The sequence below is a fragment of the Triturus cristatus genome, chromosome 10 (genome assembly GCF_964204655.1).
Source record: "Triturus cristatus chromosome 10, aTriCri1.1, whole genome shotgun sequence".
NCBI classification, from domain to species: Eukaryota; Metazoa; Chordata; class Amphibia; order Caudata; family Salamandridae; genus Triturus; species Triturus cristatus.
This window is the reverse complement of record NC_140593.1, coordinates 1,136,670,122-1,136,697,257: the sequence shown is the minus strand read 5'-3', so window position 1 is coordinate 1,136,697,257 and position 27,136 is coordinate 1,136,670,122. Positions and strand designations below refer to the sequence as shown.

General features: G+C 46.9%; 1 protein-coding gene and 1 long non-coding RNA gene across 6 annotated transcripts in view; one reads left to right on the top strand and one right to left on the bottom strand.

The window, feature by feature from the left end:
* LOC146796748 (uncharacterized) overlaps positions 1–27,136 on the top strand; it is a 276,266-nt gene that overhangs the window by 3,088 nt on the left and 246,042 nt on the right. The window lies entirely within an intron of this gene.
* SLC5A11 (solute carrier family 5 member 11) overlaps positions 7,124–27,136 on the bottom strand; it is a 226,343-nt gene continuing 206,330 nt past the window's right edge. For all 4 annotated transcript variants that reach the window (XM_085629443.1, XM_085629445.1, XM_085629446.1 and 1 more), the window contains exon 16: positions 7,124–14,543. In XM_085629443.1, coding sequence (XP_085485569.1) covers positions 14,326–14,543 — 218 coding nt within the window. In that variant the 3' untranslated portion in view covers positions 7,124–14,325. The remainder of the gene's footprint in view (positions 14,544–27,136) is intronic.

The following is a 27,136-nucleotide window of genomic DNA, read 5'->3' as shown; positions in this document are numbered from 1 at the left end:
CTATCTCTTTTTTCCATGGTAAATGTTCGAACTGTTCATGTCTTCATAAAAAACGTCAGTCACATTTGCCTTTTCCTTAATGTTTCTTATGTGTCCCTATTAGCCTCCAACATTGGGAACCACTCCCTTCATTCTGTTTCAGCCATCATCCAGTTTAATTTCTTCCAAATTGCATTCATCCCTGTGTCTCTGTTCATGGTACCACAGAAGTTGCCCAATGTGTCCCCTTACGTTGTGTTACTGTTCCCTGGGCTATTTTACCTAAGAGGCAGGTCTGGGAGGAAGCAGAAGATGCAGACCAAGATTTGGGCTAGGAATATGGCGAGATCCGTTGGACTCAGAAGCAGGAAGGTGAAAAAAATTGTGAGATACCCTGGGAGTGACAAAATAAATTTTATCTCCTGACCATATACGGTGAAATGCTGAGATATCAAGTAGCTATACTTAGTGGAAAATATTTGTCCATATATATATATTTTTTCACAACAGATTTTATTGTCAGCAGTCACAATGGACCTGGCAAGCCAGGTAGCCAACCAATACAAGATACATGTACATGAATAAGATGTTGACTTTTTTGATATCTATCAAGCAATAAAACAACAACAACGATATAGCATAATGCCCCAACAGGGAGCTGTAGTGTCATGTTACTACTACACTGCACATCACATATTGGGTCTAACCACATTGCTATGTTATTCATACAACTACGTTCATCGCATTTCTCCACATTCATTGTCGTGAATTAATCTATGGAGGCCGCTGAAATGGGTTCGAGAAGCAGCCCACGGTATTCTGCCCACCTATTCCAAATCTTGGGGTGTTTCTGCTGGCATCCTCTCGCTTTAAAGATTGGCAACTCTAACCTCATACAAAAATCTAGACCCTTTTTCCAGATCCCAACCAGTGGTGGGGACGCGTCCTTCGATGCCCTTGCAGTGTTGTGCTTTGCTAGTGTAAGGCCCAAAAGTATTAAATGGCGTTTATAAATGTTTCCCCTGATGTCATCAGTGATGTGGAGCAGGACCAGGCGAGGTGTGCATGGGATGTCCCACCCGAGAACCTCTGACAGACATGTGAGAACCCCCCGCCAGAAATTAAGAGAGTGTGGTGCACTGCCACACCGTGTGTATACGAGTACCATCGGACAATAAGCACCGCAGGCAAAGCAGAGATGTAATCAGTCCGGCCCGCCAGAGCTTATATTTGGTGTAATAACCCATGAAGATATTTAAATTGAATATATCGTAGTTGTGCCGCAGCTCTTGGGGATTCCAATGCCTCTGCCCAGTCTTCATCGTCTAGTGGGCCAATATCTTGCTGCCAAGCCGCTCGTGTTTTATCAAGGGGAGTGAGGCTGTTTCCTACTAGTGTTCGGTAAATCTTGGTAATTTTATGTTCCCCCTAGGTCCCCTATAAATACTTTAGCTTCGAAGGGTCTGACGTCTGGTATGGTTCCCTGGTGTGTGAGATGTGGGGAAAAAGCACTGAAGGTGTTTATTGAATTGTGATTTATGCATTGTATATTCTTGTTGCAGTTCTTAAAAAGGACCTCAGGGTCTGACCATGGAGGACATCAACCACCCTAGAAATACCTATGGCCTCCCAGCCGGAGAACCCAGATAGCCCGGCCAGGGAAGGGAGGACCATTGTGCCAAAGAGGTGTCTCTTTTGTTAGCCTGCCCCACCATCCTATTTGTTGAAGTGATCTCTTCCAGATCTTAAATACTGTGACGGTAGCCGGAGACAGCGCTTTCAGGGCTGAGCTCGAATATAGAATTGTGTGAAGTGACATATTACCCATCTGCAGGAGTTCAAATGCGTAAGTGAGATCTCTCCAGTCTCCATACCATCAATCTTTCAGGATAAGATGTGAGGCCGCATAATATGCTTGGACATCTGGTGTAGCTATGCCTCCACAATAAGTGGATTGGAAGCATGTTTTCAGCGCCACCCGAGCTGCACCTCCTCCCCAGAGGAAATGTCAGAGAATTGAACTGAGTTTTGTCTAAACCAGACGGGTGGGATCAGGGATGGGTGATTTTGAAGCTGATATAATAAACGAGGCAGTGAGACCATCTTGAAGATGGCAGATCTGCCAAATAGGGAAAGTGGCAGATGGGACCAGGAACGGGTTTGCTCCTTGATCTGCGTCCACAACTGGGCCAGATTCCTTTCCCAAGATATAAGTTGGGAGGACGACAGAAAGACCCCAAGATACTTAAATCCCTCGGGTATTGTCGTCACCTTGCATGCCCATTCGCCCACGTGCCCTCCGCCCCACAGATGCCACAGATATGATTTGTGGGTATTCATATAGAGACTAGATGTCTCTCCAAAGATTTGCATGAGTCGGAGTAGTCTGGGCCCCGACCTGTCTGGTCGCGTGAGGAAAAATAGGACATCGTCCGCATAAAGTGCAATGCAGTTGGAAATCTCTCTGGACCACTCAAACCGGTAGATCTGCGTGGCGATCCGCACCCAGGCTACAAGGGGCTCCATGGCCAACACGAAGAGGTATGGGGAGAGGGGGCAGCCCTGACTGGTTCCCCACCTAATAGTCCAACTAAGGGAATCGAATGCCCTGTCAATGTCTGCCAACAAGAGTGCCGCTAGCTCTCTGAGGCGATCTACGGATGCAATGGCACACCGGATATTGAGTTGTGTAGCACGGCCCAGCATGAAGCCAGCCTGGTCAGGGTAGACTAGACTCTTAATGTGTGGTACTTTGCACTTGGCTATAACTTTGGCCAGGAGTTTGGCTTCGATGTTAAGAAGTGAAATTGGGCGATACCAGGCATGTTGTTCAGGGGGTCGACTGGGTTTTAGGAATACAACAATTTCTGCATGACGCCAGTCGGCGGCAAGGTGCCCATGCGGAAGGGACGTATTTAGTGCTGCCAAATAAGGGGATATTAGAAGGGTTTGCTATTTCTTATAAAATTCAAACCGGAAGCCGTTCGGGCCAGGTGCTTTACTCGGTCGCATCTCGGACAAGGCCTTCTGGAGCTCTTCCGCTGTGATTTGAGTATCTAATTCCTCCCTCACTGAATCTGCGAGGGCTTGCGGAGGGAGGTCATCTATGAATTTATGGACCAGATGTGGCGAGATAGTCTCACTAGGGGCATATATATTCTCATAGTACCTGGCAAAGCTTGCTCCAATTTGTGCGGGATCGGTGAGCACAGCCTCGGCAGAGCTGCAGATACTCGGAATGGTCATGGGGCAGAGTGTCCTCTGACAGGGGCGATAGAAAAGCGTGCTAGATTCATCCCCCCATTGATAGATTCTGCTAAGCGTAGCAAGCCACGCCATTCTAGCCTCATCCATCAATTCACTGGCGTATAATTGCTGTGTGTGGACTAATTGTCGACGTGCAATACCTCCATCCCCGCTCCTACTCCTACGCTCCAGGTCCAAGAGTTGGGCCTCCATTTGTGTTAACTTCTCGTGACGCTGCCTATGCTGTGCCATGCAATACGCAATGTCTACCCCCCTCAGTATCGGCTTCATAGCTTCCCATAGGGTCTCGGGGGATTCAACCGTCCCAATGTTCTGTGAATAGTAATCAGAGCTGGTGGTGTGTAAATGCTCCCTATACTGTTCATCCTGGAGGTGCCAAGTAGAAAGTCGCCAGACCGCAATCACAAGTCTAGTAGCGTATGGGAATGATCAGAGAGGCCTCTGGGCCGTATTGCTGTCGCAACTAACCTATGTATGTGAGCGGCAGATAGGAAAATATAATAGATTCGTGAAAAAGACCCATGGGTACTGGAAAAATATGTGTAGCCTGTGTCCAACGGGTGAAGCCGCCGCCAAGTGTCAACCCAGTCCATCCCCTGAAGGAGGAGTCGCAGTTCTGATTCTCGGAGCTCTACAGGTCTGCCTGTACTGCACCACCGGTCGATCTGGGGGCATATAATGTCATTCCAGTCACCCCCAACTTTGGGGAATTTCTGCCAATATTCCCATCAAGTGTTCTGTCAGGTTCCAGGCTAATGGCGGGGGAGAGACTCACTGTATAATGTACCTGTGATGATGATAAATCTGCCTTGAGGATCTGTCCATATTTTCTCGTGAACGAAGGGGATTCTGCGATGGATGAATATAGCCACCCTCCGGCAACCCCGAGTGAGTCCAGAGTGGAAAATCTGCACATATCCGAAACGTGACAGAAATATTCTCTTATTACACAATAAGTGCGTTTCCTGCAAGAAGAGGATATCCACTTCATGACGCTTTGCCTGGCGCAACACCAGCCCTCTTTTAACCTTGTCGAGTAGGCCCCGGACGTTCCAATTTATAATACGAAGGCGCCTATCTTGTGGCCTGGTCATATCTAATGATGTGATAATCAATGGTGTATGTGGGTGAAGACCACTGCCTGAGTAAAAATTGAGGAGGAGACCGTATACATGCACTGTGGAAGCAAGACACTAGCAAAACCAACAACTTGCCCGAACCCCACCCCCCTCCTCCCCACCCAATACCTTAGAAAACGTTGAAGTATATGTTGCAGCAAGAAAGGTGCACAGACCCCAACGGGGGCCAAGGACTACCTTCTGACAATGGATCCCCCAGGAGCACCCCTTGTGCATACAAGTATCTTCAAAGTCAAGGGAAATGCTAATAAAAGTAGCCCTAAGTGGGGTGCCATCGGCAGAGCAATAGATGGTGATATGACAGGATGGAGCTAGGATGCTGTCAGTCCCCCGATGGCCTCTGTGGAGTGGATGCGGGACTTGCTGCGAGTCTTGGAACACCTCTTCGAACGCGATCTGCAGCGCTGCTTGTCCTTAAGTTGAGAGATCTTATGGCCTGGGCCCCCGATGAGGAATCTGAGTCCAATCTGGGCGGTGTGTAGGGTTGGAGCTTGACGACTTTATCAGTCCAATTAAAGACCTCTTCAGGTGTGTCAAAGAAGTGTGTACGTAATTTATATGATACCGACAGTCTGGCCGGAAATAGAAGAGAATATTGAATCTTAAGGGACCGGAGTTTAGCTTTGGCCTCTGTAAAGGATTGTCGGCGCTGCTGGACCAGCCTTGTGTAGTCGGGGAATATCATAATGGAATGTGATGTATAGTGGAGAGACTCCCGCTGCCTAGCCTGCTGCAGGATAGTGTCCTGGTCTTTATAGTTCAAGAATCTGGCAATAATGGGCCTTGGACGAGCGCCAGGCGGCGGCTTCTGCTGCAATGCCCGGTGTGCACGCTCAATTATGAAGCAAGGGGACAGGACTTCGTAAGCCATTTAACCAGGAGGCCCTCCAAATCGTTGCCCTCACAGCCCTCAAGGTACCCCACAAAGCGGAGGTTGTTTCTGCGAGCAATCCCCTCCGCATCTTCTGCCAGCCCCTTCAGGATTGTTTCCAGAGAGGATACTTTCTTCTAGAGAATAGATACCGTGTCCTCCATAGTTTCGGCTTCAGTTATTAGTTGGACTGTGTTATGGAGGTCTTGTCGTAGGAGCATGACATCCGAGCCAGCCGCTTCGATTTTGGCCGCTAGCGTGTCTCTGGACTGTGTTATGGAGGCTAGTATGGCAGCATAATCTGGCATGGATGGCGTCGGGTCTCCCGGGTTGGACACCTGGGCCGCAGCGCCGGTATATTTATCCATCATGCTTTGTCGCGCGGCCGCGTTTGAAAGCTTGTCCTTCGTCATGACTCGTGGAGTTCAATAACAGGGATCTGTACCCACGATTGTGCCAACCTAGGTAGGGTAGCTATACAGTTCCACGTTGTGGGTATAAGGGTAGAGAGTGCAGTGGCAGATCTCCAGGGGCCGGCGGCCACAAGCAATCGGGGTACTTTAAGAAGCTGCAGCTACTACGCACATCCTCTAAGCCAGACCAGCACATGCAGGGTGTCAGCAGTGTGGATTTATATTGACCAGCCAGCAGCCGGTATATCTCCGTGATCTGATTTGAATGCCCCAAGGATTAGGGCCCGTGGGGGGTGCCAAGGCCAAGAACCGCATCACTCCTGCAAGGGGCGGGGGCACATCACCAGATGCTCCCTCTCGTGTGCCTCAGCATGGGGGGAGTTATTGATGCAGTTTATGGGCTTATAAGGGGCAGCAGATCACCCCACTAGGGCCCTGCGTAGGTGTCAGGCAGCGAGAGTCCAAAGGCAAGCCGGCAGCCACCCAGGGCCACAACACATGGGGTCGAAGCAGGCTGCCCGGAAACAGATGGTTGCGCAGCCTGTGGCCCGACACGGCCGCCGATGGCCTGACGCGCCTCCAGTCCCTAAACAGGATGTCAGCGCCCACGGCAGGAAAGTATCTTATGCGGTGGGACGGAGTGCCCCACCCATCGGGAGAAAAGGGGGCTCCCGGATAGGCACCGCCGCCCAAGTCTCTTTAGTGCGCCACACTAGGCCGCGCAGGCTGGGGGGGGGGGGGAACGCGCCACGGTCCGGTGTGACCGCCGAGCCACAGGCTGCCCTCGGCAGCTTCTTACGCGTCGATCTGCAGGCAGGAGCCACCAAGTCCGCTCCGAGCAGCGAAGCTCTTGCTGCACGTTCCGGAGCCGGTGCGTACGCGAGGTCGGCGTTGTCCGGCCTCCGTGTCGATATTACGCCACACCTCTTTGCTGGCACGGGGGGGACACAAGCAGGTCTCCGACACTGGCAGGCATGAGTATTTCCCAGGGACAGCAGGAACGCCATTTCAGGACCGATGACAGTAGGATAAGTTGCGGATTATGATGTGGCTACGGTAGCACTACAGAAGCATGTCCGCCATGTTGGACTGCTTAGCCACGCCCCCCTATGTCCATATTTTTTAAAGTATTTGTATGAGCTGTCTGATACAAAACCAAATGAAGTCCACAGACACGTATGAGCCACTTATTCTTTTAAGCAATACTTTTTAACTCTACTTTATTTTCTGTCAAAGTTAACACCAACAGCAACAGTACAGAACTCTGCTCATGTTCAGTGTTATCAGTAAATTCTTAATGTGTTTAATTGTTGCGCGTCTTTATACCCTTACCATTCCTGATGTTATAGTGTTATACATTTAGCAAGAGATAGGTAGACGTTGATTGATTTAGCAACAATATGACATACTTCTAAAGTCTTATAAAATAAGTTAAAGCAAGATATACATTGGTGTACAGTGGAAAGTAGCATTTAATGAGGGAAGACATGATACATTGTCAATCTGACAAATACATTAGATGAGGAGCAAATTGTTTTTACAGACTTAAACAATAGAAAACCAGTATTCTTAGTTTGTCCAGCTCCACTTGCAGAGTACAGTGCCTAAGGCAAGATCATTTATCATCAACACAAACAAAGTCTCCAGTGGTCTGAAGCCGTAACCCATTTTTTACGACAGCCCAGAGAGAAGGTCTCATTCCAGACTTTCCTTACTAACTGCCAGAGACCCCTTTATCATAGTCTGGTGTTCCTGGTGCTGAGGAGGCAGCAACATGCCAGCTTATGCCTGAAAGGCAATTCTTCTTCCCCGGGAAGCACTAAGGCTACCTTCTTCTACTTCCCAGCACAAAATCTTTGGGGGTGGAGCCTGAAGAGGTAGTTTCATTCTTGAAAGAAACATTAATTTCACATCCAGCACTGATCTTGACTTTTTGAAAGTTTTTGTGTGAATTGTTGCCATTTACAACAGTAATCAAAATGTAACCCCAGAGACCCAATCCGGCCTCATAACTGTTTCAGTTAAACACAAATACCTGCGGAATCCTTTTTTGTTCCCCCAAAAAACTCTATTTCGTGAAAAGACATTATTTAACAGATTAATGATCAATGTATACATTATTAGCACACATGATGCATCCAAGAAGAGATGTCTATGGTCTGCGCATCCACAGTTTGGGAGATTCATTTCAGATGGACGGATTTGTAAATTTTGAGACAGAACCCTGCATGGGACAGCAGCCCTCCGCTTTTTGATTTGAATTGAAGTGCAAATAGGCTTGGCATTGCATCCCTAAAAACCACAGAGGTCATATAAGAATGTTGCACTGCATTAATCGAAAGAGAAGCTTTGGACGTTTCAGAATATTCCCCTAAGCCTTGAAACTATCACTAACAAAATAGCAACAGTCTTGCTTGGACCCCTTAGTTTGTGCAAATAACAAATGAATGAGCACATAATTCAGCCTGCAGTAACGTGAAGCCTGCAGATGTAATGCTGCACCTGCTGTGTGCCCGTGCAACCCCTTTGTACCCCTGAGTATGTGTTTGTTATTAAAGAAAACGTTACTTATCTACAGTAACACACTTTCTGGTGGACACTCTATCTAATTGCAGTTTCTTCACTAATTGAATCCCCCAGGAGATAAACTGGATCTAGTATGTTTTCATGCATTAACTTCCAAGTGCCAGCAGGTGACGTCATCGGGCTCTGCTGTGGTTCAGGCTCAACTCTGAAAGTGACACTGCGGAGCTAAAGCGAGACATGATCTTTGCACACTGATGAAAATTTTACAAGCATTTTCCATGCCTTCAGAGGCGGAGCCATTGACAAATTAGGAAACAGTGTCCTTAACCTAAATTGGGGACTTATGACCTGCTTGATGCCGCAGAACAGATAGAAGGGCATGCAGTGAGGAATCTGTGGTTAGACTATGTATCCACCGGAAAGCGTGCTAAAGTTACTTATTCTTCTGATGGATAATTCCAACCATAAATTCCTCACCTTCTGAACTGATACAATAGCAATACCCATGTGAAGGTGGTGAGTCTGGAGAGTGGGTGTCATACCTGAAGTCCTGAGGCAACAAACCACCACCAAAATGTCCCTCCCTGCTGACATGAGAATTGAGACTATAGTGCCTGCTAAAAGTATGGACAGGAGCCCGTGTGTTGGCCTGACAGATGTCCAACACAGGAACACCCCTAGCAAAGGCTGCAGTGACTGTTTCACCTTGATAGAGTGAGCCTTAAGGCCCTCAGGTACTCTTTTTCGGCCGCAGCATAGCACAGTTTGATACACAGGATGATTTGTCTACATAAGGTCCATTTTTGGACTGCTTTTTCTTTCTAGGCTCTGGTGAAATGTTCTAGTACTAGCAGTATAGAAACTAAGGGCCCACTTAGGATCCAGCAGGTGAAGTCTGTCCTCCTTTTTACAAGGATATAGCCAAGAGTGAAACACAGAGCCTTTTATGGTCTGTCCCACATGAAAGCATGACTCCCCCTTTGGGAGAAAAGATGCCGAAGTTCTAAGCACCAGTTTGTCTGGAAAGCAGATATTATACGGGGGTGTACATAGAAAAGTGGTAGCTCACTGACACAATGTACCAAAGTGATCACAAGGAAGTCAGTTTTAGGAGTTAGCAATTTCAGGGTACAACTGTGCATGGGCTCAAGAGATGTGAACTTCGACTGTTCAGAATAAAATGAAGATCTCACTGCAGTGTAGTGAAAGGTGCAGTATTAATGAGTTTTTGACGAAGTGCATTACAGCAGGTGACTTGTGAAAGGAGGGCTGATCAGACAAACGTAAAATGCTGAAAGGGCTGACAAGTAATCCTTAACAGTGCCCATAGCAAAAACATAACGGGTCAGGGACAAAACAAATTATTGGCCTGAAGAAGGTCAATGTGTCAGTTCTCTCACTAGACCACAAAGATAGCCTGACAATCATTAGTGGAAGGGCTGTGAGCCGCTAGAATCATATTTAATACCTTCACTGCCACATCATGTACACTCAGCTGGTTCCGCTCAGTTGCCACACATGGATGTATAGATTGTGGAGTTTCAGATGTAGTACACTTCCCTGTTGCTGGGACTGGAGGTTTTCCCAAAAATATAGCCGAGAGGAGGATGGATGCTCAGATTCAACAATTCAGAGTAACAGACTCTTCGAGTCCACTCCGGGTCACCAGTATGAGCTAAGCGTGGTCCCTCCTGCCCTTCTTCAGGATTCAAGAAATTATGAGCAGAGGCCAGAGTCCCACTGAAGGTGGAATGTGTCCCCCACAGAATGTGTCCTCTAGAGCATATAAGGTGTGACATTGAAAGTTTTCTATGGTAGTGGGCAGATCCAACCAAGACACTCACCACTGGGTAAAGCTATCTCAAACGACCTGCAGGTGCAGATGTCACTCCTGGGTGACAAAGTGACATCTGCTCAGATTTTGAGGTAAACGACTAATTGATTGATTCAAGAATATCTCATGAATGCATTGACATTGCCAGAGCCACAGCACCTCCAAGCACAGGGCACAAGACCCCATGTCATCTTGCTCGTTGCTGTTCCACATGCCAGTTGTGTTGTCCATGTTATATTATGTTAGTATCAGAACCAGAATAAACCTGCCCCTGATGGAAGGCAGTAAGACTCTGAGGGCCAGCTGGGTGACACATAGCTCCAGGAGGATGACATGGCTTTTCTATTCCACATCAGGCCAGAACCCTCGAATCTCCACATCAGGCCAGATGGGTCCCAGCCCAAGGTGATGGATTCTCTACCAACTTATGCTATGGATGGAAAAAGGAGAATAATCCTTCATAAGTCAGGTTAGCATTTCTCTTCAAAGTTCCCAGGCGGCCTCGTCCGAGAGATGGGTGTTGTGCGAGAGGCACTGCAGTGTTTAACCAAGTTGAAGGCAAACAGCAACCACTGATGTTTATGAAGATCCTGCAGACCAAGGTGAGACCAAAGGGCAGGGCAGTTAATTGGTATTGTTCCTACCAGTCTGGAGGAAATACATGTTCAACAGCAGGACAAGCAAATTAAACTACATGTCCTGCATATACAAGGACACCATCCAATCTGCCGGGTCCAGCGAAGACAATATGTGGGCCAAAGTCAAAATCTTCAACTTGTCCTTCCTGAGAAAGGTGTTTGGAAACTTGAGGTCTAACATGGCCACACATCCAGTCCTTCTTTGGCACCAGGAAGTATTAGGTGTAGCGCCTTTCCCTCCTCTGGAACGCTTTCTAACATCTGTTTCGCGAGTGGTGTCTGAATTTTTTGGTCAATATTACAGTAGATTTCGCTGTCCTATGAGTACAAACTAGAGGAACGTTGCGAGATGTAGACAAAAGGGGAAGGGCACTGCCAAACTGAACTACCTGCAGTACTCATTGGTTTGAGATAATCAAATGCCAGATGGACAGACAAAATCTAATTCTGCTCCCTGCGGGCCCCAGATGATTATTCGTGTGAGTAGCAGCCAATAAGAGAATGAGGACTGCTGCATCTGCTGGTGGCCATGGCCTCTATCACTAACTTCCCCTTTAGAGTTGTGAAAGAGTTGTGCGGTTGGCTGGAGAGGCTGGAAGTACTCCATCTGTCGGTAGTTTGTCTGGAGGCCAAGCACCGACAATAGCCCTGGAATTGCAAGTATTGTTGGGTGAATTGTCAGGCAGGAGAGACCCACCCAGCTGCCCATACCCCATCTATTCTTAAAGTGCGGCAAGGGACAAATCTGCTTTCTCTCCAAAGAGCCCAAAGTCGTCAAAGGGCATATCCATTGAGGAGGCTTGCATGTCCTCGGAAAATCCAAAGGCATGCATACATGCTTGGTGCGAGATGATGACACTGGTGCCCCAGGCATGGAATTGCCAGTATTGTTTGTGGAATTGTCAGGCAGGAGAGAGCCACCCAGCAGCCCATACCCCATCTATTCTTAAAAGCGCTACAGGGACGAGCCTGCTTTCTCTCCAAAGAGCCCGAAGTCGTCAAAGGGCATATTCATTGAGGAGGCTTGCATGTTCTTGGAAAATCCAAAGGTGTTCATTCATGCTTGATGCAAGATGATAACACTGGTGCCCCTGGCATGGCTGACAAAATCTGTGTTGTCTAGACCAACTCACAGGATATACTTGGTCGCGTCTTGATCACCATGCACTATCTATGCAAAAGCGTTCTGAAACTCTTCAGGAAGGACAAGCAAGATCTTGCTTGCCATGTCCAAATATGCATGTGTGTAAGGCCCAAGACTTCATCAAGGAACCGAAGGCCAAACTGATGGATGAAAAAACCCTCTTGCAAAAAACATCACTCCGTTCAGATTTCTGATAGCATAAGCAGTAGAGAAAGCATTAGGATTAATCTTATTTGGAATTCTGGACCACCAGACTTGGTGTCGGATGTTGTGTCAAGAAGGCCAAGTCCCCCGTGGCTGGTCTGTGGTGTAAAGCAATTGGACAACTCATCGGCAGCGCAGAGTAATGTTTGGCCCAGGCCACCACAAGTACCTCTGTCAGAGCCTCATTAAAGGCAGCACAGGTTTGAAGGTGAAGGGGGCTATTTCAGTAAGCATATTTGCTATTATGTCTAGATGGGAGTCACATTTAACTCCCAGATTTCAGCAGCCCTTTGGATAACTATTGCAAGAGGCGCGCTGTTCAGTAGGTTGACCCAAGGACAAGTCCAACTGTTTCAGGTAAAATATGCAGACTGCTAGCACTTTAAAATTCAAGATAAAATCCAGCATCAGTATAGTGACGAGGGAGCAAATGGTCTGCCTCCCCATCCTCATCATCATTGTGGGGCACCTGTTCAAGTCTTTGAACTGTTTTAGAATCAGATAGGAAAACCGCTGCTAGCCTTCAATAACACAAGCATTAGCATAAAGGCGCAATTAGGGAGTCTTTCCAGGGCACCAATTGTGCTTGAGTTGTCTCATAGTGCAACATAAACCGATATCTAGCTGAACTCAGCTGCGAATCTGACATTGGAATTGGGTGGAGTCTGAAACTGGTGTGGAACTTGTCAGAGCTGACGTGGCCTGCGACAAACATGAGGAGGCCTGGCAGGTTCCCAGCATAAAGACGTTGAGCTGGACCAGTCCATGGCAGTGGGAACTGCAGGCGTAAGTCCTGTTGAAGTCTGTGACAGATTCACTGGGCACATCCACTCTTACTTCGGAATAGGTTCAGAGTCGGACTCTACTGGTGGAGACAGGTCTTTGGAATGCTGACTGCAGAGTACGGGATAAAACCTGCATCTTCAAGGGGACATATTTCATCCACATTTCATAATTCCATTTTAGAAGTCAATAACCGCCAACAAAACTGTAGGAGTGGTGCACCAGATAGCATAGAATGGTGCGGAAACTGTGCTAAAAGTGCGGGGGTAGGGCCTATCTGCTACTTCACAATGACATTTCGGAGGTAGGATGGAATTGCAACAGAGCCCAGTGGTACCACCTGCCGTCACGTGGGTGATGTTACAAGAAAAAAGTCCAGACTGGAGGATTCTAAAGGTAAGTAATCTGTGGTTAGAAGTGTCCTTCAAAATATAAAGGACAGGATTTATTACAAGTATTTTCTAGGGCTGGCTTAAGTCATGTGGTGGACAGGGACTCAAATTCCTGACACAAACTTTCTCCTCAGCAGACAAACATTTGTCCTTTAAAGCTGCTGGCTTGCGAGTGTGCCTAGTCACTGCCCATTTGTAGGTACTACAGATCTATATTCTGCCTTATTGCCCTTTTTACTACCAGTCTATAAATAAGCTGCTTGTAAAGTTTATTTGTTCATGAGTATCCAAGTGCGGCTCAATTACAGACAACTGCAAGAGAAACCTAATGAAAAATGTACAAAAATGGAAAACTTGTAACTCGTCTTGTAAAATTAGGATTTTCAAGTATTGCTATAAGGCATACGGGACAGCATTCCAGAGTAGATATCCCTGAGAACCTATCGTTTTACCACTAAAGGTGCTGTATTTAATTCTAGGTCTGTAGAGCATCAATTGCATGAATGTATTTTCTCTTGAGAGGAAACAGATTCTTTCCCTGAAATAGGCTTGGGGTATCTCAAAAAAATCTATTGTAGCACCTTGAAAATCCTCCTGAATTTCACCAAACGCCAGGGAATTTTTTGTGGTTGATGTAAAGATGTCACAATGTAAACAGAGTTGCAAAAATTTCTCTTACAATTTAAAAAAATCCATTTAGAGGACATTGTCAGAGTAGCACAGGGAACGTGTCATATGTAATAAACACTAGAAGACATGATCTGATTGATTAGTGTAGGTATTCTGGGTTCCCTTACTCTAGCAGACTCCTCTTATACTCACATTAGGAACAACCATTAATGTACATCAAGTTTGGATATTCTAGAGAAGACCTGCTTCCACTGCCAACACTCTGTAGACTATAATTGAAATATTCTGAAAATAATATTGTCTTCAAAGAATATTTTGTGGCATCGAAGTCAAGGATTCCAGATTTTCAGTTTCTGCAGATTTGATACTTGTAGATGAAGATGGGATCTATAGATGGTCTTGTGAAAGATATACATATAAAAGCTGAAGTTATATTTTCCAAGACATAAGACAGTTGGATGATATTCCCTTCTCCTGGTTAGTTACATAGTAAAGAGTGTAGTTTCTAGGCAAAATATGCCCACAGGAAGATTGCAGCACAAAGACACACAATTAAGTTGACATTCAAAGTGTGTCTTGCACAAGGTGTCTCATAGAGTACTTCTTCCGGAGAGGGTGGTGGGACTTCAGGAGCTTTCTCCTCTCCATCATCCTTCTTGGCATCCATGCCACAGATCCAAAATAAGGCGTTTTTCAACATTGGTGGACATCGCTCCCTTCCACCTAAAATAAAGAGCCAAACATGTCAATATGTGCCCAGAAAACATTGGAACAATCCTTGAGCTTGATACATCTCTTTTTTTTTGCAAATCTGTATTTATTGTTTTTTGGTTTTGGTAAAAGATTACATGTTTCGGCAGGATACATTGCACACAGAAGTTCATGAACATACGCAGGTTACTAAACCGTGCCCGACCTACAGTCAATTGAATATAACCTGCATTCGAGTAATGTGCCAACCGCCACCCACTCAGGAGCCGGCTGCATTTTCCTCATCAGTTCTGGTGCTGTCTCTTAAAGGGGGGCAGCTGCCACCGTATACCAACCACTTAGCCGTACATGCAAACTTATGTCGCCCACGCAACTGAGGCGTTGAGAACAGATGAGTCACTTACAACTCGAAAGAAGAACTCATAACAGTGGCAGCATGAACAGTTGTACACATAGAATGCTCCCCCCCCCCTGTCCTACCCACGTCTCCCCCCCTCTCTCTCTCAACCCCGGGATCACCCCCCCCCCAACCCCCATGGTTGCAGCCATCCCCATGTGTTCGCAGACGCCCCTATCGGCAGGTCAGGGGCAGTAGGGATTATGCTATCCCATCAACGGGGCAGCCTGTACTACGCCGTCACTCGCGCAGGCATGTCCAAACACCCCCATGTGGCCCGTGTGACCCTCCCCTTCCAAGCGCCGGAGCTCAGCAAGCAACTGCTCCCATCCATCCGCCATAGGCTCCTTCCGCAGCCCCAGAGTTTCCTCCCTGCAGATGGCCGTCCCCTCCGCCCTAGCCCATGCCTGGAATGAGGAGCTCCATGCCCGCGTGTGCGGTGAGTCATGTGCCTTCCATCTCCTAGTGATGAGGCGCTTCGCTACTACGAGCCCCAGGTCCAGAAATCGGGACGTTACTTTGTCTTTGGGCGATCTTTTAAATTGGTGTAAAATGTGTTCGGGCCAGTCAAATGGGACGTTGCGGCCCACACTCCCCTGCAACAGCCCATTGACCACTCTCCAATAGGCGCTCAACCCAGGGCAGCTCCACAGCATATGCAAGAACCCCGCCCCCAGCTCGCTGCACCTAGGGCATAGTGCGTCATTGCGATGAAAGTACCTGTTAATCAACTCAGGTGTGAGGTAGGCCCTGTGTACTATGAACAGCTGGATTTGGCGGAACCGCATATTTCTGGGGATGCGCACTGGGCCTTTAAGGACCCTCTCCCACTCCTTGTCTGCGAATGGCTTCCCCAGGTCTCGCTCCCATTTGCCGCGGAGCGGGCCCAGACTAACCGCCGTGTGCTCCCGTAACGAAGCCGTGAACCAGATGCCCGCCCCTCCCCATGACGTGCAGGTATTGCATAGTTAGGTGCTGGCGAGGCTCCGTAGTCATGTTCCCCCATTTGGCGGTCAATCTCGCCAGGAGTGAGCGGTGCGCAAGGAACCCGCCGGGTGGGAGCCCGTCCTCCGACACTAAGGTCTCATACGGTATAAGCTCACCGTCTCTGTATAGGTCCCCCATCGTGTGCACATCTGCTTCCCACCAGCCCGTCAGTGCGGGGGCCGCAAGCCCTCCAGAGGTATTGCCGGTGCGTATGGAACAACCGCGCGAGTGAGGTACAAAGCCCTCCGAAAGCACCTATGTGCCACAGCTAGAAGGAGCGGCAGCGGTCCCGTAACCGTAGCTAGGGGGTGAAAGAGTCCGGTCACACATTCCAGCAAATAGGGTGCCACTGTCGTGGCTGTGTCTTCCCTGCCTCTATCAGCCAACCAGCGGGCGACCCATTGTAGCTGAGCGGCCAGGTAGTAGTGTTCAAAACAAGGAGCCGCCAGACCACCCCTGTCTGTTGGCAGGAAGGCTTGATACATCTCTTTTCATTAAAAATAGAAAATTCAAACAATGGACAAGTTCGAGACATTGATGGCATTTCCCAATACCAAGGAAGGCTAATGCCTAACTTCTCTAGCTTCAATATCTGGACTCCTCCACTGCAGATATTGCAGACTCTTTAGGGATATGAAGCAAAGGTGTTTTGGGGATTCAGGAGCACTGTTCTAATTGAAGGTCGTTGTTTTTTATAAAATCACTTCAGCTTTTCAGGCATGAGCAAATGCAAGTAATATTGAGTATTAAGAGTACATAACCTGTGAGCTTCTTGGCTGTGGTTCTAATGGGCAGCAAAACAGTGCATCTCAGCTGGTAGACGGAGGGGTAGAATGTGCCCCCGCCCAACTCTAGTTTCCAGAAGACTGGGAACAAGGCTGATTTCTAGTTATTTCAGTAATGTTCAACCCGGCCCCAGTAGAGCCGGATCCATGCTGGATGTTCGAGTAATCCATATAAGATACATGTATGTATGTTTATTTATTTTTATAGACATTGTTTATTGGTATCTTTATATCAACGAAACGGCACCTCAAAGTGCCAAACTACTCAATACAATCCAGCAATTCACAGTGAAGGGTAACGTTTCACAGTAGTATCATTTAAATGGTTAAAAAAAAAGAAGTTGAGCACACATCATTACAAGCCCATGATAGTACCATCCTGCCCACACCCTCCCAAGCCTTACCACAAATATCAATAGCTGCAGTACCATGCCTCAGACCCTTCGTTCTCCGAAGTGGAGGCAGAACATTCCCTCTCAGAATTTGTAAACTGATCCAATATACTCACCCAAACCTCAATGTCCTCTCATCACGTCGACACCTTCTCAAGCAACTCTCGTTTGCCACAGCCCATTCGACCACATCCGCCTCCCAACAGTCCACACTCGGTCCAGCTTGGGCCATCGAAGCAATTGTAACCTGCCTCTTGGCCAATAATAGCAGGAATGTATAGGCCATCTTTCATCCCTTAAGGAGCCTGACATCCCCCAACAAACATGCCAGTGGAACCACATCCACAGGAATCTGTACTGCTGTCTGCACCACAGTCTCCCAATAATCATACACCTTGGGGCAGGACCAAGCTAAGTGGAGGAAGAAACCCGCCGCGCATGGCATCTGACATGAGTCCCTTTTACCAAAATTATGTATTTTAACTGCAAATTAAACTCTTTTACATAGTTGGTGATCAAACTGAAAATCTGACTGCTCACAGCTCTGACTTAATACGTACAGGGTTGCAAATACAGTCTGTAATCCCTCCCTAACAAATCACTCTATTTGGTATTACTTTGCAGCTGGCCCATCATCCTGGTCCTCTTAAAAAGACTCCGCACTAGTGTCCCTTAAATGAGAAATAATTAAGGTTACATTAATAAAGTGTTATTTGTCACGGCATAACAAAGATATTGAGACATAAAAAATGTTTACATTTTATTTGTATGTATCGACTGTTTACACCTTATTTTATTTAGTAATTTTGAGTAGCACTTTTGTTTCCTCAGTGGTAAAAGGGCTTAGCTTATTTAACTGAGAATGTAATCCATTTAAACAATCTTCCTCCCCAGTCAGCCTACAAAATGTATATACTGAGGTCCTCATTTACAAACTTTTACCATAGGGCAGCACCACAAGCATTGCTGCTGCACTGCCCTACGGGAAAAGAAAAGAGTAGGCATGCACCATATCTATCAGATACAGCACATTCCAGTCCTTTCTCCCTGCGCTTGCACACAAATGGCTGCCATGCACAAATATAGGCACCCTTCACCATGCTGCAAGCGTGTGTGCATTTTAGGGGTGATTATTTTTGTGCAGGAAGGGAGGCAATTTCCTCTTTGGATGTGTTCTGCTGAATGCAGCACACATAGAAAGGAAAAAAACGAGGAGAAATAAAGTTATTTTTCTCCTTGGTGCACCTCCCCTACACCACCCCTGGGGAGGTGTAGGCTTTTGACCCATTCCCAGGTTTACAAAATCTCTTTAGCAATTTGGTACTTTTCTGGAAATTATTTTGCTTGAGGTCTTGGGGATTCAACTGACTTCTGTGATGGTGGATGATTTAAATGATGGAAGACTTCCCAAATCCTTCTTTGGAATACTGTCTCTAATTTTAGTGGTCTTCTCCACAAGGCCTGTTTGTATCAGTTATTTTATAGGTAAAATTACGAAATTGAGAAATAACAGCAAATACAGGAGCATTGCAAGTCCAGCTTACACCCATATAGAGAGATGAACGTTGATTATGATACATACACCAATAGCAAACAATACTTATATATATTTAAGAGAGATAGAAAAGGGAAGAGTGGGGTGATAGAATAAGCGATAGGAGGAAGAATGTAAAGAGAGGAAGGGAAAAAGGACAGAAAGAAATAGAAGGGAAGAAAGACCTGTTTGAATTACCTCATTCTATTTCATGAGACAAGATGATTCTCATATCCACCAGCGGGAGATTGACTAGCCCGAACTGAAAGGTTTTTTCTTGCAGCTAAATTGAATTTATACAAAGAACTGTGATACGTTGTTTGACAAATCATAAATCTTCTTTGCGTTAATGAGGAATTAAGAGAGCCCTCATGCATTTTCAGTGGAAAGATTTGACTGAATGTGTAACCACTGTATTATTCAGATCATAGGTTGATGTTTCCCAAAGAAGCAGAATGCAGATGGTTTTGCAGTGCTCTGTCTTCTGGAATTGGGTGCAGCTGTTACCCAAAACCTTGTTTAATCTTTTGTTTGATCATATTTCCAGGACCATACCAATATACATGTATCACTTAATTGTAGATTAAACAATATTGGATCATTAAGGTAAAGAACTTGGTATTGATCTTAAACAAAGTCTAACTTTTTCTCTCATAAATACAAAAGGCATGGAGGACAGATTCATGTATTCTTAAATCTTTTAAAACAGCTCATACTTTTCATCCTCAAGAGATATTTGGCCAAGTTGTTGCAGCAGGCATCTTTTCCCATACTGATTACTGTAATTTCACCTACATGGGGATGCCTATTTGTGCCTCATCAAGGTTGCAGCGCCCACAAAACATGACAGCCAGACTCGTGACTAGACTAAAAAATATGGTCATTTTATTTGCTGTCTTTGAGTAAAGCTTTCTATTTCATGTTCCCTTCTTCCTTTCTCCTTGCTTATATCCTTATATTTTTCTTTTTTTTTTTTTATAATTCTTTTTATTAAACAAGTGAGAATCAACATCACAAGGTACATCACAGTGTGAAAATCGCGTGATATATTACAATTACTATCAGGTAGTTACATAAGTCATGATTGTTAGTTGGTAACATCATGAGTCGGAACGGTCGGGGGGTACAAATATTACCGCAAAATACATTCCAGTCATTCCAGATATGGGACCATTTTTGGAGACATCCCCTCGCCACATACACTGTCTTCCCGGAACATACACCAATCCATATCCCTCTTCCAGGCTGCTATGGTTGGTGCATGCGCGGCCCCCCACAGCTGGGCGATATTCCTCTTTGTCACCATTAGGCCCAGGGTAACCCATATAGTGCGTTTGCTGTTGAGGTCGGCGGGCTCCCAAACATTCAGGAGACATCGTTTGGCTTCTGGGCGAATAGCAAGTGCGAGTTCCTCACTAAGAATGTCATGTATTTTCTGCCAGTTTCATTGGATATGTACACACTCCCACAGTATATGCAGAAAAGTTCCCTCACCCCCACAGTGCCTCCTGCAGTCTCCGTCTTCCGCCTTCCCCATTTTTACTAGGCATGACCCTGTGATGTATATTCAGTGTAAGATTTTAAGTTGGGTCAGTCGCAGTCTCGCTGATATAGCTACTTCCCGTGGGGAGGCCACTGCCACTACCCAGTCCTCATCGTCTAGTATTATGCCATCCCTTTCCCATTTCTCTCTTGTGAGTTGGAGCGGGTCACTAGAGTTGTTAACTAGCTTTTTATAGGTTAGCGAAATGGCTTTCGTCGGTAGATAGCCGTCTAATATCCTGTCCTCAAGAGGCGAGGAGTCAGGGGTGTCCCCTTTCTGGAGGTGTGTCTGCAGTGCATGACGAACCTGCACGTATCTAAAGTGTTCTGTGGTTGTCATGTCATACTCTTGCTGCAAGGAGAGAAACGTTTTAACTTCTCCTTTTACCCAGAGGTCACCTACCTTAGCGATGCCTATGAGGTCCCACTTGTCAAAACCTTTCGACTTCCACAAATTCCAAAGTATTTCTGGGTCCCACAGGGGGGTGGCCATGTTACCTTGTGTTCCCAGCCCAGGTGTCTATTGGCAGCATGCCAGACTTGTACCAAGTGCTTAGTCGGTCCCGTCAGATGACGCACGTTTCCCATTTTTTAATATAGAGCTCTATTATAGTTCTCTACCGGTAGCAACCACCTATCCATTGTGTGGCCCGGGTCGTCGGCACGTCGATACATTCAGTGATTGATGGCGGCTAAACAAGCTGCCCAGTAATATTTTTTAAGGTCAGGAAGGCCAATTCCCCCATCATACCAATTGAGGTTAAGTTTAGTGAGTGGTGTGCGTGGTTTCCCACTCCACAATAAGCTTTGCTGCAGGCTTTTGATTTCTCTAAAATAGCTTGCAGGGACTAGGTCTGAGGAATTCTGCAATACGTATAGAAAGCGAGGCAAGGACATCATTTTAAATAGTGATGCCCTGCCTAGCAGCAAGAATGGAAGCGCTTTCCAGTGCACCGTATCCCGCTTCAGTCTCTGTAGGGGCGGGAGGAGATTTTGAGCAAATCTGGGCACGGGATCAGCTGTAATATAGATGCCTAGGTACTTAAAGCCTATTGTGGTGACTTGAACTGGACAATCCTAGAGAGATTAGGCTGGGGACCATTAAGGACGTATAGTATAGATTTACTCCAGTTAATCCAGTAACCGGAGTATCTGCCAAAGGTTGCAAATATGTCTAGTACCAACACGAGGGATGCCTTTGAGGAGGCCAAAAATAGGAGTATGTCGTCCGCATACAGTGAGATGCGATGCTCCCAGGTTTTCGCCCCATCGCAGCCCACATATCACTGGATTCCTACGCACCCAGGATGTCAAGGGCTCCAAGGCCAGCGCAAACAGGAGGGGGATAGAGGGCAGCCCTGACGTGTCCCTCTACCCAGTGCAAATACTTCTGACTTGTTGTTGTTCACAACCACTTGGGCTAAAGGTTCCGAGTAGAGGAGCTGTACCCATTGGATGAATCGGGGACCGAATCCCATTTTTGCGAGGACTGCAAAAAGATCTGGCCATTCGACCGTGTCAGATGCCATTGTGGCATCCAGTGATACGATTATCGCCGCCTCTCGAATAGTTGCCACCCTCCCCATTACTCGGTGCACCCTGCGGCGGTTTAATGCAGTGTTACGCTGAGGCATGAAGCCCGATTGGTCCTGGTGGACCAGTCCACCTATCACCTTGACTAGCCTAGTAGCAAGGAGTTTAGCTAAGATCTTAGGCTACGCATTCAGTAAGGAGATTAGCCTATACGAGGCACAGTCCGTCCGCGGCTTGCCTTCCTTATGTATAGTGACCAGCATCGCGATCCTCTGGTCTCGTGGAAGTTCCCCTTTCTTCTTACTTTCTTCAAACATCGCACGCATGTACGGGGCGAGTCTATCAGGTATGAGTTTTTAGAGCTCAATCGGTAGATCATTAGGGCCTAAGGCTATCCTTATATTTTTCTGCTCCAATGCCTAGAGACTGTAGTCAATTTGTGCTTAATACATTTAATAATTATTATTATTATATAATAATAATAAAAGCTGCTTATTAAGTCAGAGCGGTTATGGGCAAGGGGAGACAGTTTAGTTAAAGACCAAAAAATGTTGTATTGCAGCTGGACGTGAAATATAAATGCCTCTGCCCGCTATTCAAGGCTGTCAATACAGATGCCTCACACTGTGCAAATCTTTAAAAGTCACAGTAGCCTGTGTGATTTGGTATTGAAGTTTACTGGTCATTGAAGTAGTTTATGTATGATGGAGTTAAGTCCAAGAAGGGAGATAAGCTTTTGATCATTTAGCAGCTGTGTTGCATAATGCTTACTCCCTTAGCATATTAAAACAAATTTGACAGAATAAAGAATAAAGGGTCCGATGTACAACGCATTTTACTGGTCGCAAACAGCCCATCGGGCCAGCAAAATGCATTTTTCTATGTACCAACCCAATTTTGCGAGTCGGTAACCTATGTGCGACCTACAAAATAGGGTTTGCTTATCGCTATTAGGAAGGCAGGTTAAGGGCATCCCTTCCTAATAGTGAGTTGCACTGGTATGTGTGAATGTTTTGCAACTGGGAATGTAGTCGCAAAACATTTGCAGATTGCCACCAATTTCAAATTGGTGGTAAGCCATTCCAAAATGGGAAGGGGTCCCTAGGGACCCCTTCCCCTTTGTGAACGGGGGCGCCAATGTTTTTTCAGAGCAGGCAGTGGTCTCACAGACCACTGCCCACTCTAAAAAAAGAAAAAATGAAAAGAAAACTTATCATTTTTTATTTTTTTGAAATGCATTCCGTTTTCCTTTAAGGAAACAGGCTGCATTAAAAAAACTGCTTTATTTAAAAAGCAGTCACAGACATGGTGTTCTGCTGACCCCAGCAGGCCACTATACCTGTGAGTGCTGGTAATTCCCAATGGGTCGCAAATTGCGACCTGCTTCGTGAATATTAAAGTGGTAGATCTCTTGCGACCCATTTGGGAATCGCAAAGAATATCTTGGACACTGTTATACCATAGGTTGCGAGTCATTAAAAATCGCAATTTGCACAACCTGATGGGTGTGCATCTGCCCAAAATTACTTTTTGCTGAAATGGTGAAGATAAGAAAGCAAGGCTGCAACACAGGTGGGGGCACAGTGAGAGGGTAAATTGTGTGTCCACCTGAAAAGTGATAGGTGGGTGGGGTTATGGAACTGCACCAGAAAAGGAAGTGACCGCTTTAGAGTCTGACTTCAAAGAGCGGGGGGCGATTGAGGTGGAACAGCAAATAAATACTGTGATCAAACAGACCTTTCTTTCCATCAGTTCTAAGATGTCAACATTGATATGCTCACCATAGCTCTGCCCTACCTTACTGCCTTAAATGTTGTCCCATAAATTATAAGTCTAGGAAGGGAAGGAGATTAATTCAAGTTAATACTCACCACCGGATGTATATTCTCCTCTGCCTCCTCCTTCGATGGCACTTACGTTCATACATTACCCCACTATCTATATATAGGTATGAAGATATTCTTAATCCTTTCACTGCCCTATTGATGTACATATACGTCAATTGGAGAAAGGGCCCGAGTGGCCATTTTTTCACCCCTGTGAATGGAAGACACCACCCTAAACTGCCTGCGATTGGGGGGAGGGAAGAGGTTTGCTGCCTCATTAATACATGAATAATGTCATTAGTTATGTACCTCACCCATTGGAAGGCCAAGAGATTCACTAACACCTCATAAATCCATCCAAGGATCGAGCTAGTGGGTGAGGCCAAAGGAGGAGTTGTAGGCAGTTATTACTGCGCTCTACTCCAACCTAACCGTGTCCATCTGCTCAAACTACTTTTTTCCTGTTGGAGAAAAGGAAAGAGGTGGGAATGAGAGTAGGAGGAGGTGCTCACCTCCTTCCATCCTCCCTCCCACTCTCCTTTACACCTACCTCCAGACAAAAAACAGGTTGGGCATTGTAATGGGTTAGACTGCAGTCGTTCCTAATTCCTCCCCTTCCATTTCCACTTGCTGGTTCACTATCAGAGACCTCCTTTGTCTACCAGTGCTCCTCTATCCAAAAGGAGCATTTGCATAGAAGGAGCGATGTGTCTGTACCCAAGAAGCCGGTTGCTATTTGGATTCTCCTCAAACAATGTTGGACTACTTTCTGGGGCACATACACATTGTTTTGCTCTCTAGAAAGGACTTAGATGTTATTTGGATTTATCTTATCCTCAGAAATAATACAGACAGCGCCTGGCTTTTCACAAGGACGCAAACACACACGTGTCTGTCTGTCTGTGTGTGTCTCTCTCTCTCTCCCCCCTCCCTCCCACCCTCTCTCTGTCTCTCTCTCTCTTCCCTCTCCTCTCTTTCTCTCTCTTCTCCCTCTCTCTCCTGCTGTTTGTGTTTTTTCCTTAAACTCAGAAAACATTCAAAGACTGCCTCACTCCTTATGGGAGTGCAGACACATATACACATCTGCTCTCCAAGCCTCCGAAAAAATCCAAACAGCGCCTGTCTCCTGGTGGACAGGCACGCACGCATATCTGCTCCCCAGTGAGGAGCCTGGACATTGTAGGGACTTTTTGTTAGCTTCCAAAAAAATCCAACCAGCGCCTGCCCCCTCACTGGAGAACATGCACACTCGTCTGAGCAACAGCTATGAGCCTGGACAGTATTTGGATTTTTCTTAAACTCAGGAAAAAATCCACACAATGCCTGTCTCCCCACTGGGGCACAGACAAACAGGTCTCTCCCAGTGAGGAGCCCAGACACTATTTTATTTTTTCCTTAGCTCCAGAAAATATTCAAAACCAGGTCAGTCTTCTCTCTGAGGTGCGAACACACATACATGTCTGGGTCCCAGCAAGGAGATTGGACGCTGTTTGGATTTGTTCTTTTGCTCTAGAAATTCCAAACAGCTTCTCTCCCCTCACTGGAGGTGCAAACACAGACATCAGCTCTGCAGTGAGGAGCCCAAACGTTGTTTGGATTTACTTTTAGTCTTGGAAAAAATCCAAAGGTGCCTATCTCCTCTCCGAGGTGCATACAGGCCCATAGATCTGGGTGCTCCCCAGTGAGGAGAAACCAGGCACTATTTCTTAGCCACACACACCACACCTGTGCACCTGCAAGGAGACTGGAGGATTGTTTGTATTTTTCTCAAGATCAGAAAAAGCTGTCTCCTCACTGAACTACAGATATACACATCTACACCCGCACGCGTTTTGGATTTTTTTCTTTGGGCCAAATCTGATGTTTGGCAGACAGTATTCCGTCTGTCGGGGTGGCACCGGATATTTCTTCCACCAGCCTAATGCTCAACCACAAGCCAAATTTTGTGATCACCACTGGCCAGAAGAGATCTCCGTACCTTTATAGGAACCACTTTCATGGTGGTTTCTGTCAAGGTACAAAAAGTTTGGTGGATAGCCGCAATTGACTTTAAATGCGGTCCACCAAACTTTTAGAACATTTTTGTTTTTCAAAAACAAGCTCCCAAAGTGGGAATTTGTTATTAAGAAACAGAGCACTGATATCTCCATCACCCAGGGACTGTTTCCCAGGTTGTGTGTGTGGGGTGGGGGGGGGGGGGGGTGTAATCATTTATGTTTTTTCCATTCATCCTAAATAGCGTGGGCAGTATCAATCAATCATAGGCATTTGTATAGCGCACTGCTCACCCGGAGGGTCTCAAGGCGCGGGGGGGGGGGGGGGGGGGGGAAACGCTACTGCTCGAACAGCCAGGTCTTGAGTTGCTTCCTGAAGGCGAGATGGTCTTGCGTTGTCCGGAGGTGGATGGGGAGGGAGTTCCATGTCTTGGCTGCCAGGTAGGAGAAGGATCTTCCTCCGGCGGTGGCTCTGCGGATGCGGGGGACGGTGGCGAGAGCGAGGCTGGCGGAGCGGAGCTGGCGGGTGGGCTTGTGGAAGGTCAGGCGGCTGTTGAGGAACTTGGGGCCCAGGTCGTGGAGGGCCTTGTGTGCGTGGGTGAGGAGTCGGAACGTGATTCTTTTGTTGACGGGGAGCCAGTGCAGGTCTCTCAGGTGTCCGGAGATGTGGCTGTGTCGGGGGATGTCCAGGATGAGTCGTGCTGAGGCGTTCTGGATCCGTTGGAGTTTCTTCTGGAGTTTGGCGGCGGTGCCGGCGTAGAGGGCATTCCCGTAGTCCAGCCGACTGGTGACGAGTGCCTGGGTGACCGTCTTCCTGGTCTCGGTGGGGATCCACCGGAAGATCTTTCGAAGCATGCGCAGGGTGTTGAAGCATGAAGACGAGACGGCGTTGACTTGTCTGGTCATCGAGAGGGAGGAGTCCAGGATGAAGCCTAGGTTGCGTGCGTGGTCCGTTGGCTTGGGGGTGGCTCCCAGGGCGGGGGGCCACCAGGAGTCGTCCCAGGCGGAGGGTGATGATCCCAGGATGAGGACCTCCGTCTTGTCTGAGTTCAGTTTCAGGCGGCTGTTCTTCATCCATTCGGCGACGTCTTTCATCCCTTCGTGTAGGCTGGCTCTGGCGGCGTCCGGGTCGCTGGTGAGGGAGAGGATCAGCTGGGTGTCGTCGGCGTAGGCGTAATGTCCTTCCTCTGACAACCCCTACTCTGTTGGGGCTTCGGTTGTAGCTTTTTATTGACTGAACCAACAAGGCTCATATGATGGAAATATGGTGGTTGGAACGTCCGTTTGGCACACAGTGTACTCACATTTGTGATGGAGTACCCTGTCCTCTGAGGTCTAAACTTGGCTGTTAATCGCGGAAACAATCCAAAGAGGGCCCCTTTCCTCCCCATGGGGTGAACATCCACATACACAGCTACCCCCAGCGAGTAGCCTGAATGATGCTTGGATTTTTTTCTTAGCCTCAGATGTTTGCATTTCTCTTAATCGCAGGGAAAAATCCTCCACCCCATCGAGGTGTTGTACGCTGTTTACATTTTTTCTTAGCATAAAAAAAATCCAAACAGCATTCTTCTACTCATTGGGGTACAAGCACACACATCTGAGCTAGAGAGGA